Source organism: Salvelinus sp. IW2-2015, unplaced genomic scaffold (assembly GCF_002910315.2).
Source record: "Salvelinus sp. IW2-2015 unplaced genomic scaffold, ASM291031v2 Un_scaffold712, whole genome shotgun sequence".
NCBI classification, from domain to species: Eukaryota; Metazoa; Chordata; class Actinopteri; order Salmoniformes; family Salmonidae; genus Salvelinus; species Salvelinus sp. IW2-2015.
This window is the reverse complement of record NW_019942600.1, coordinates 233,201-245,121: the sequence shown is the minus strand read 5'-3', so window position 1 is coordinate 245,121 and position 11,921 is coordinate 233,201. Positions and strand designations below refer to the sequence as shown.

General features: G+C 40.1%; 2 protein-coding genes across 2 annotated transcripts in view; both read right to left on the bottom strand.

Moving 5' to 3' along the window:
• Window positions 1-10,841, bottom strand: part of LOC112068781 (homeobox protein Hox-B3a) — a 56,660-nt gene extending 45,819 nt beyond the window's left edge. The window contains exon 1 of the mRNA XM_024135980.2: window positions 10,402-10,841. The gene's annotated coding sequence lies outside the window, so the exon portion shown is untranslated. The remainder of the gene's footprint in view (window positions 1-10,401) is intronic.
• hoxb6a (homeobox B6a) lies at window positions 1,570-5,721 on the bottom strand. The gene is made up of 2 exons (XM_024135993.2): window positions 3,805-5,721; window positions 1,570-2,427 (listed from the first exon to the last, which is right to left on the bottom strand). The coding sequence occupies exons 1-2, from the start codon at window positions 4,229-4,231 to the stop codon at window positions 2,171-2,173; spliced, it is 684 nt and encodes a 227-aa protein (XP_023991761.1). The 5' UTR covers window positions 4,232-5,721; the 3' UTR covers window positions 1,570-2,170.
• Window positions 10,842-11,921: the final 1,080 nt, after the last annotated feature.

Sequence of the window (11,921 nt, the reverse complement as noted above, 5' to 3'; positions counted from 1 at the left end):
TTAATACAGTAGACCAACACACACTACAGCTAATAACGTTTATAGCTATGATGCCGATTTTAGAGTCCTGTTCATTCTACCATGCCCAGGGGAAGTGTCTCGTAAGATTTTAGTCACACTGGCTCTCCATCATAGATAATAATAATAATAATAATAACATAGATATTGAACACTATGATATTAGTCATATTAATATATAATTCCCTTTTTGTATTATTTATTTGAGGTTACGAGACTATTTTTAGGAAGTCGGAAAGGTCTGTATTTAGAACATACCACACAATAGGTCTAGACTCTAAAGCGAATAATAAACCTTCAGTCTTAAGCTAATGGCACACCTCGTAATGTTTCTTACCTGTAAGTAAAATGTCGTCGGTGAGTAGGCCTAGCCGTGACAGGAAATAAAGGTGTTGTTTCGACATCACATCATTTGTCTATGTATTTTATGCTCTTTTCTAATGCACCATGCATGCAAAGTTATTGACTGGAAACGTGTCGCTGTTCACGAGAGGAATGCAAAGTCATGATATACGGTAATAATTGATTTATGGTTTGTTGATTGAAAGGCGCAAGTTATTTCATGTAGGCTATGAGTGCCATGATATGTACCCCCCCCCCCCTATACAGAACATACATTTATGCTTACATATAGACCGGAAAAGGATAGTTGAAATAGTCCAGACTATCTCCAAGGGGAGACAGATTGATACTTACGCATTCTACGTATCCACATATCACACGTGAGGCTATTTTAAGTGTGTGTGGTACTTCTGTAACATGAAACCTGGAGAATATCAGTCTACTCCAAGCAAGACCCACTTCTATAGATTTTGCTGTAGTTCACAAGTAGCCCCCATATGTATTTGTGCTGTTTTCCTTCAAATTCCAAATGACAACACTATGATGTCTTGGCYACTTTATGTGTCATGTACACTGGGGAKGTTGTCGGTTGACAATTTCCAGATCATTTGTGTGTAATTATCTACTAGGGAATACCAGGCCCGAGGGTTCTATTGAATATGAAATGTCACACTGATGGTACCTGGAAAGGGAACGTGACCATTGAGAGACATGGGGGTCGTGGAATGGACACTTGAGTGTCTGGGYGGACAGGTCAACTTTCTCTCCCAGCCATTAATTCAATCAGCCTCGCACAGTTTGCTGTCACTGTTTGAGCCTTAGGTATTCACTTGCATCGGTTAAACTTAAATTCGTGTGTTTCATACACCTGTGAAAGAGCAAACCTTGGTTTATGACCAAGTCAGTGTTTGCGCATACCTTTATARCTGCAGCAGATGGACGGTGCTCGYTGTTTTTATGCAGGGCCAAATGGTAGACAGTTCTTTAAAATACGTTTTCCAGAGGGGAATTTAGCTTTCCTATGATTTCCTGTTTCATAACCTTATCCACAAGTTTTGTTCTGGACATAATTGTGAATTATATAGGCCTAGGCCTATTTCACTTCCTGAGCCAAATGTGTTCTAGTCTACTTACTGAAAATGGCGTTCTAAGCAGTGACAAAATCTCAAAGACCTGTAAAGTATGCTCGCTCAGACCGTGCAAGACAGGTTGAATAATTATTACATTTTATTGAATGATTTCGTAAGTAGATACCTATTTGTGACAAAACCACAAACATAAACCACGTATAAAATCCATAAAATATAAACTTTTGACCCAGTCTTTTGGTATTTTTGWATTATCAGTAGATCGAGTATGTTCTCCCCATGACACTATACAACAAGTCAACAAAACAACTGGCTGGGTATTTAACTTACAAAAGAAATACATTAATTCACCATACAAGGAGAATTTCCTTTTATTTCTATACAGTTTAAATATGAACACGAATATRACRTATATTTCAAATAGTTTCGTTAAACATGACCAATCGTTTTTTGGGCCACATCCTAAATCAAGAGGCAAGCGCACAAAAACACTGTCATTCGGCTACCAGAATCATGATTTWAAAAAAAGAAACATAAAATGACAATAACAATAACAAAAATAGACAGTTAAGTGAACTTCTGGAATGCTACAACAAATTTACCAAACACAACTTTACCGGTGGGAACTTTGGACATATGAAGGTAGTATCTTCATACGTGTAGGATATCCGAAGATGATGCCATAAGCCATTTTATGCATTTTTTTTGTCTTCTTCTTTTCTTTACTCTGACCTCTTCTCTTCTTCCTCCTCTCCACTGGTCTGAGAGGAGTTGATCAGTTTATTCTCTTTTTTCCACTTCATCCTTCGGTTCTGGAACCAAATTTTGATCTGGCGTTCTGTTAGGCACAGTGCGTGCGCGATCTCGATACGGCGCCTCCGGGTAAGGTACCTGTTAAAATGRAACTCTTTCTCCAGCTCGAGCGTCTGGTAGCGGGTGTACGTTTGACGACCCCTTCGACCGGGGTTACCGAAGGTCCCTGTCAGAAGAAAAGGAAGAGARAGTCAAACATTAACTTGTGTTTATACCACTGATATAGACAGGCTATGTCCGATGAGAAAGAGCTTGRGGCGAATACCATGACTGGAACTCGTGAGCTTTTGCTGAAGATTTACGCCTTACTGGTAGACATGTGGTGTACAGTAGCAAAAATAAAGATATAATTTATATAGTCCTGGAAGCTGCCCTTAAATTAGTTCGTAAAAGTGCTGTTTACATCCTATTGCACAGGGTTATGTCATATTTTTTACAAATATGCACGATATTTGAATCATGGGTGTATTTTTGCGCCAAACAATGAGCGCCAGCATTACATATAAGCAACTGAAATATCATGTTATTTCCTGTTTTTTTTCTTCCACACATACGACAAGATAAGTTATTCAGAGAAGGGGTGTTAGTTTTGACAAGTTTAATAACAAAGTATTTTATCTTCATAAACACATTCTAGCCTGCAGTAGGGGCAAACCATGGCGCATCATAACATTAAAGAACAAGGAGCTCTTTATTGATCATCATAATTCTAAGCATTCACTAATTTACCCACACTGCTTCTGGCAAGTCACACACAGCTTCTGCTTAGAGACAGAAAACAATAAAAAGCCTATACAGAAGGGTGCACTTAAAGTGATCATAATTCAAATGTTAGGATATCCAACAGTCAAGGAAGAGTAGCTCTCGCTCACTGTCTATTAAGAGCTGTTTTAGTTCTTTTTTTGTGTCGAAACGGAATTCCCCGAATGTAATTTATAGTGCTAATTTATTCCTCTATTGTTGTGTAATGTGTTTCCCTATCATATTTCATGCCTCGGACATCATTTATAACTGTAACCCATAGCACTGTCACTATGTGTATTTGCCTTGTGATACATTTTGAACTTTGTGATAGTGAGAGTCTTTTTGTGGTGAATAACTAAACACTAATAGCTGGAACCCTGTCAGAAAAACAATACGAGCCATTTTGTGATAAGAACCCATCTTTGATGGAACTGCTGCTCCATTGTTGCCAARGATGTGTTCGTGTGCCGTGCGATTTTAATCTACAACGTGAATAATGTCAGCCTTGAGGCGATAGGAACCATAATCACAACAGTTTATGGGGAGAAAAAACGGTACTTATGGAGGACTCATCAAAAGTGTACATTTTCTTTTGTATAGCATGCTTTGCTTCCTTTACTTTCAGYCTGGGTGTTAAGACACAACCAGAGCGACAATATTTCCCACTGTATGCTCTTCCGGCGCTATACAGTGCTGCTGCAGGTCACATGTAATAGGCAAGCTCTATGTATCAGCCCAGACAGGCAAAAAACAAAACAAACCGTAAGAAAAAACAAATGACATGACAATGTGGACTCACCGTTACACGAGTTCATCCTCTGCATCCACGGATAAACGGGCGTCGAGGGYTTCTGGTCCTCGCTGTCCCCGAATATGCTTTTATTTTGCCCCGAGCAGTCCGTTTTGCGATGGTCTTGGCTCAGGACGAGCGAATGTTCCTCTATGCTGGCGAGGGTGCAGGCGGGGTCCTTTTCCCTGTAAAAGCTGGCTGCTGCGTAGTCGCATGCACCGGCGGCGCTGGCCCGGCCATAGGCACCGTTCGCCTGCTGGTAATACGAGGATGGATACGCCTTGTCTTGAACGCTGGTAGCGCCATAGGCAGCACCAGGATAGTGTCTTAAAGGATCAGTGTATCCGGAGGAGTATAACGGTATCTGTCCCAAGAAAGACTCTTGTCCTCCAGGCAGAGTCACTGGAAAAGTTGAGTTTACAAAATAGGAACTCATTGGGAGGGTACAGGTTMTTTTCCTTGGTTTATGATTTGTTGTGTTTTATAGTCCAASTGGTTTAGCTATTAGTAGTTTATCGGAGATTGGGTTTTAGTTGAGGGGGGGYGCTGGGTGGCGATGTGCCAGTGCGGGACAGAGGGAAACCATACCATCTGACCAGGCGCTGACCAATAGCGTGCGTCAGTGCCTGCAAAATAGCACCCTGGAGGGGGGGCTGTGATTGCATGCGCCGGGGGACCCCAGCGCAAACCCGAGAGCAGGCGTTTTTTCTCTCCCATCTCTTTCGCCTTTCTCTCCTTCCAATGAGATTGCACAATACGAATCACACTGGAATTTTAAAGTGGTAAATTGAATACATAGACATTTCTCCCCCTTCTCTTTGGTCTTTGGTGAGCCATATACGGTAAAGGCCCTATTCACTCAAGACAACAAATATGACCCTTCAAATAATCCCCACATTAAAAAGGACTTGAAAACGTAAATCATATAGAGACGCACAAATGGGAGTTTGAGTTATCTTCTGCATTTGAAATATTTTGTGTTTATATTTTTGGTGGTCTGATTTATTCGCTCAGTACAGTAGATATGTGATGAAATATGTCCTCTCCCCTCTTACAGCACATTATCATCACCATGATTCCCATAGCGATTTCCATCCGGGTATTTGACAATATACTTAAAGTATATTTCAACATGCACGTGCTTATTATATTTATTGGAATTTATTGTAATATTCAGCATTACAATTGCTTCGCGTTTTGCAACAGTTGCCTTCACTGAACAATATTCCTATATTAGTTGAATATGATACAATATTTTGAGAGCCCTGGCTTTTATAAATGTTTAGAGCAAATTAGCTGCCATACATTAGTCGATATGTTACCATTGGTTGTTTGTTGAACGGCTCTGGCCTACGTTGCGGTATCATACAAGTTCCTTATTACCGCATTTGTCTAGTCTGAGTATGTATTTACATGCACGCTGCCCTGACCACATTTCATGCACCGGTTTTTATTTCCAAATTATTGACTGGGAAGGTCATTACGCGTTGTAAAGCTTTACATGTTTCGCTGACTTTTCTACCACGAGTCAAGTCAGGTCTGGATCTGTTTTTCATTTACAAATGGCATTTACAAAATCATAAATTAGCCAGTCCCATAAATAAGTCCGGTCCTCATACAAGTGTTGTCTGTAGAATAGCGCCGGCAGTCTGTGTATTTTTACTTTCATTTTGGTTCCCTTTCAAACCAGGACACAGAGCTTCCTTTGGCTTGGCTTAGTTTTGTGTGAACGGAAAACGTCCATTGTGTGACCATTTGTTAAAGTACACAGAGAAATGGGCCAGTCTAAGTCTCGGTTAATAATKAATTAATAATAACTACCATAAGACAATTTTTTTCAGTCTTAACAATGCACATTTCAGCATAATGATCTGATGATATGGGGCKATTATTGCGTAAAAACTAACTTTAATGTCTGTTCCTCTGAACCAATTCTCATTTTGCTTTTTGTCTCGTTGCAGGTCTCCTTATTACTTTACGAACAGCAAGGTAAAGCCAGCTGAAGTACTCTGACTTGGTAACTTTTGTGGACAAAACTGCACTGCAGAAAAGTTGTCTACAAATTGCATGAGAAGCAACACACTGGATACCAATTCATTGAACATTACACAATATATATGGACTATGACCGGAAATCCAAGTGAAGATGCGTCTGACTGTATGGAGAAAAAGTTGTGATTTGTTTATACAGACCAGGGAGGAAACACTCGCCTGTCACTTTTTGTCATGTTTCCCGGAACTACCTCATAGTCCCCCGAGTTCCGCATGACATATGCATATGTAAGTATGTGCTCTTTTCATGGTCTTGCATTGTTCTGTATATTTGTTTAAGTTATAATATATTAATACATGTATGTATATGAGTATGTGTGTGAAACAAAGTCAAGTAGTAATAAGCCTACATTTCCTTGTAAGTGTTATATTTGCTACTGTGGATAAAAGGGGTTTTACGCGCAGCCTTTTGATGGAAATAATTGTCGTTACAAGTATAATTTGCACGATTAAACACCTCGATTGTTTGTTCTGCTAAGTTAATAACTGCGTATAGTGTCAAAAGGCCAATTTTGTCGATTGTAGATTTTCATAGGCCTATCTGTAATCTTGGTGATAATGTAGGCCTTTCATTAAAATACAAGAAAACTGTAAACGAGTTGTGGTGTCTTGTGTTTTGGAGTTGCTGTTTTATTTCACTGGGGAAAGTGTTTTAGTGTTTTATGACTTTATGGGGGCTTGTAAATTCACAGACACGATTGGAATTGAAAACAAGTGGTGGCAACAGAAGTTATAACAAATGCCCCTGGCTTAGCTTTTACTTTACTGTACATTTGTTTTAAGTGCTTATTATATAAGTGCACTTAGCCTAACCATAACACAATAAGCAATTCAGAAGTATTTTGAACCATTTGACTTCTWTTCGCCGGTTTAGTGCGCACTTCTATTCGCCGGTTTAGTGCRCAYTAGCGTGCGTAGCCTAATTCATTCGGTTATCGAAAAGAAGCATCTGTGTTTGACACTTCTCTGCCCCATTCTGCTACAGTTGTCATAAACAGTAATCCTACTTTTAACCTTTTTTTTATCATTGAAAGTGATTATTGTGATTGAAATATTCTACTTTTTAGTCAATTGTATTAAATTAAACCGAGGATTCACCAGTCTTATACATTTTCATTGCAAACACAGCGACTCGATAATTCTGAAAAAACTCCCAGTTCTGCATAAGGCATTCTGCAAGTCTTTACATGCATGACAGTGTGTGGAAATATCGAATTAAACGGAGGTAGATAGCCTAAGTGAATAATGCATAAATTAAAGGTAACTATAACAACCATGCTTTTCCGCACATGTTTAGCTTGGAAATRCATAGTTTAACGTTTAGAACTWTAATCAAATATTAGCAAACTCATTTGATCAATATTAGCAAATAGTGTTACCGTAGCCTATATAGGCCCATGCAGCATCATGTGGTTTTAAGTGAATGACTTGTACTGGTTAGTGATAGACCGGGCAGACCGTTTCTTACATATTTATTATTGTTCTCCAGAAAGTGACTAGTCCTTCACGGACTTTCAATTCTTGTGAAGTCACTAGACTGTTACCTGATCGGCCTACAGCCAAAAGCTTTGGACAGGTTACTCATTAAATGTGTCATAGCGTTAGTCTCATAGAGTTTCATATAGGCCTATTTTAGACCTAATTACTTCTAACACGTTGTATTGCTAATATTCTGACGTTTTGTCAATTTTAATCATGGTTGTCAGTCAACATATAGATATTTAGTCATTACTGTATTCTGATATAGTAAAATACACACTTCAAAGGGAAATTATTATGTTGTTGTAACATAGGCTAGACGGCAGGTAGCCAGCCTAGTGGTTAGAGCGTTGGACTTGTAACCGAAAGGTTGCAAGATCGAATCCCTGAGCTGTAAAATAAAATTTGACATTAAAACTAAACAATTAGCCAGCTCAATGTAACACACACACATACACACGGTACGAAAAAATGTCTCGAGGTGTTTACAAATGACTGCCTTGAGTGTACGACCCCACTAAACCAAATGAAAACAGTGACCAAGGACAAATCCTGTATGCTTCCAACACACACACACACACACACACACACACACACACACCTCCCCTTTATCCACCACCACAGCTCCATACCCCTCTCACTGTGTCTCCACTTCAACACAACCCTCACAAATAATAAGGCCATATTGCATTTATAGCACGGTTGTTTCCTTGGGGAGAGAGCACACAACATCACTTAATACACCAAATGACCAACTAAAGTCAGCCGCGTAATAACAGTGAAAGTTACACTGAGTGAGTCCAGGTTGACTCTAACACGGGGCCACCACTACACGCTCCACTCACTGCACAATGCAATAACCTTGGAGCGGTCATCCGCTTACGTCTTGGTGAAGGGCTTTTTAGAGGGGGAGAAGTGGGGGGGGGGATGCACGAAATCGAGCCTTAAGGCTTGGGCTTCTGCATGTGTGCCACAAATCTCCCCCAAACGCAGGCACATCAAAGCGCGGCAACAGCAGCTCGAGAATTTACAACCTCTGCATTCTTTTACGTTTCACTGCCACCGAGCCCAACCCGCCCATTACAGCTTTCCTGTTATCTCCTGCCCCAGCCAGGGCCTCACAGTTTTGTTACACGCAATAGTTCAGAAGAGGGAGCAATAACACTGGAAATATCACATCTGTGAGCTCACGCACTTAGCGACAAACACATTTCTGCACAATCATAGGAGCAAAAAATGTACGTTTCAACTGTACACTATTACACTCGAACACAAAGACACACATAAATGCACATGCGCGCACACGCACACGCACACGCACACACACACACACACCAGACAGAAGGCCCTGATATAGGAGGCTGTTGGGCATTATGGAAAAATGGACGCTAGATGGCACCAAAGAGTTAGGAAGGAGCAGAAGCTGCATCAACCAGCGACCTGCGTCACTGCAAGATCAAATCAACTGGCATTACTGCAAAGCTACAAGACCGCCAAGTCAGCTTATCACACTTGGAAATGAAATCCAAAACAAAGTCTCTATCATCGTTAAGTGGAATAGGATATATGTTTATGCACTAGGCTGCTACCGTTTATTTCTTTGATAGTTATTGCATCTGCATGGATGAACTTCTATTGTAGGCTGCGTATTTTGCTGACAATATGCGATGCAATACCAAATGTACTATGCTATGACATAGTAAATGTATATTATAACATGTTGCAATTAAATACCATCTCATCCAGTGGTTCTTTGTTTTTATCATATCACTTTTTTCTTGGATTTTAGTCTGTATTTTTGCAGTACTACTGAATAAACTGAATAAGGAATTGTTGTGTTGTTTGATGGGATGTCATATACTGACGTGASATGATAAAGAAAATTGATTTTGATATTAGAAGTATTGTGATAAGCTGTAGACAGACAGACACACACACGCACATGGATATACTTGCAGAGAGATATATAAGCAGATAGACTGCCAGACCCTTGATACACAGCTAGAAKCGAATAGTATCACACACAATTACGCATTATATACTAATAATAATAATAATACCGCCATTGATTATACATTGGACAAATAATATGTTGTTACTTTGGATGAGGATTGGCAAGCAAGTATGGGCTATTAGTGGTAGTTCTAGTATGGTGGTACATTGAAATAACTAAATAGTAGGCTACAGAATGAAACAGATATCATAACAAGTGCACTGTGGAAGTAGCCTTTATGGTGGGTGTGGGGACCTTTTAATGATGAGGATACGACAAATGGGCACCAAAGGGTCTAGCGTGTAAAAAAATACCGGGTGATTGCACAGAAGGGGGAATGAAAGGGGAAATAAAGCAATAAAAGTGGGCGAGATCACCCCGCAGACACATACAAAAACATTCTACACCGCACAGACGTACCAACTGTCCAGTAACCTGGAAGCGTTGTGTCGGTGATCTGGAAGTGATACGCTACATCACTATTTGTCAAGCCGTAGCGTAATGGAGGATTTAGAAAAAAAAGACGGTCAGTCTCAATGCTAAACTCAAAAGATCATCTGCTATCTCTACAAAACGCCATGTTGTGTGCCTCGTGTTGTTTGTCTCCACGCTTTAGGGAGGCGTATGAGAGCGAAGGAATGTTGTATAGCTCCGTGCTTTTTGATGAAGGATTCCACTTAAGAGGTGACCCAAGACTGTACATCAGAAATCCTATTTGCATAGGAGCCGCTACATCAAACCTCGCCCTCGCAGCCCGGACACGGGTATTCTTATAGCACAAAAACCCTCAGCCAGCCACAAATGAGCATATCGAAATCGATATGTATTTCTCTAATATGCCTCCCAGCCAAATACAAATTCGTCATGCACACATAACAAGGTAAACATCTCCAAGCACTTTCGAGTGACGACATCTTATAGAACGTCATCATAGAATGTAATATTTACTAAAGGTTTATGCACACTTAAAATGTGAATATTTTCATTGGAGAGAGCAGTTATGATTGCGTTTTGAATAATTGTTTTCAAACTTTCTGTGAAACGAAACAGCGTGAGTGTAATGACAGACAAGCACTCTTTACCTTTGTTGATAATCCGTCAYTAAGTCCTTGGATAGCATCCGCGAGTCTCGCACAGCTCGCGGTACAGCATTCCTGTTGCCCCAGCTCGGTACCGCCATTAGCGCGCGAAGTCACCACTGTGGCTTTACAGTGTCGCAGGCCGCCTCCATACCGTTTCATTTACATTAGTCAACAGGAATGAAGCATCCCGGTATGAAAAATGAGACGAGACCCTCCGGTGTGTCCAGATCTCTCACAGTCAGTCACTCTCTCCATCGCAGCGGAAATCCCAATCACAGTCGGCCACATTAGCATAGCGCAGGGCGAGGAGGCAGGTCTTCCAGTTTCTCTGTAAACACTGCGCGGGGACAAGGTTCTTTTCTTAATTTCATACATGCGATTAAACAGCCTAGAACCTTGAACGAGCACAGTGTTGCTACAGAAGGTGCGGTGTCCAAAAGATTGCTGCAATATAACCACTTGGGAAATCATAAAAAGTTCATGTTCACGGTTACCCATCCACATGACCATCCTCGGCCAATCCCAGGACCCAGGCACTCATAAAGTTCTATCACAAAGTTGTAAATTTTCATAAAACAACAAGGAATTTATTGCGTTTCTTCATGACTGCTTTAGCAGCAGTGGTTCCTCCATCGCCATCTTTTTCTCTCAAATAGGAAAAGCATAGGGAGGATTTCTCTTGTGTTTCACATGAAAGATTTTGTAGGCCGATCGGTGAGACATGAACGTTTCTTGTGAGGSTGTTTCTGTGCGCTTATAAGCAATTAATACAACTACATTGCTCAGATATTTCATATCTAGTCTTTTTTCCAAAGATATTTGAAAAGGGATATCTTTGTGTGCTATTGGCACAATGCGTTGGAGGACAAGACTGGGCTTATATTGACCTTTTTTCCAGCTGTTTAGTTATAATATCATTGTATTGTTGAAATGTWAAAGAAAATAAATTGTATTAAAAAACAAGAACTACTTACAACAAGAGATAATGATGAACCAGCATGTCTCATTAAATAGTTGCATCCTCAAATGACATCAATGTTAGCCAATAACGCATTCTCGAGGCCTTTGTTGAGATGTTAGTGTTATTATTCGCATCAATATTGCTTGCATGAGACCAGCTTTATGTATTGACGGTGTATTGGTGGTGTATGTTCAGAACAAAACCATTTTCAGAACAACAAATATTGCACGGCTCCGATATAGCATTGAAAACAGACTTTAAGGCGTGTAAAYTAAACAACAAAGCATTCCAGTCTACCAAAATATCCAATAGGAGATACATTGATAAAGAAGGTTTAATCGAATATTGTGGAACAACACAACCATGGAAATATGCAAATATCAACATTCAACTGAACATCTATGCTACAAAAGGCGTGCGTAAAATGTTTCGCACTGCGGCATGTAATCGCCGCATTGTGGCCAAGGCCCAAATCATAAAGATATCTTCTAAGAAGGTACTAAAGAGAATGAAACSCATTTGCATCCTGGTTTCGTTTTCGTCTAGTATACAATAACTA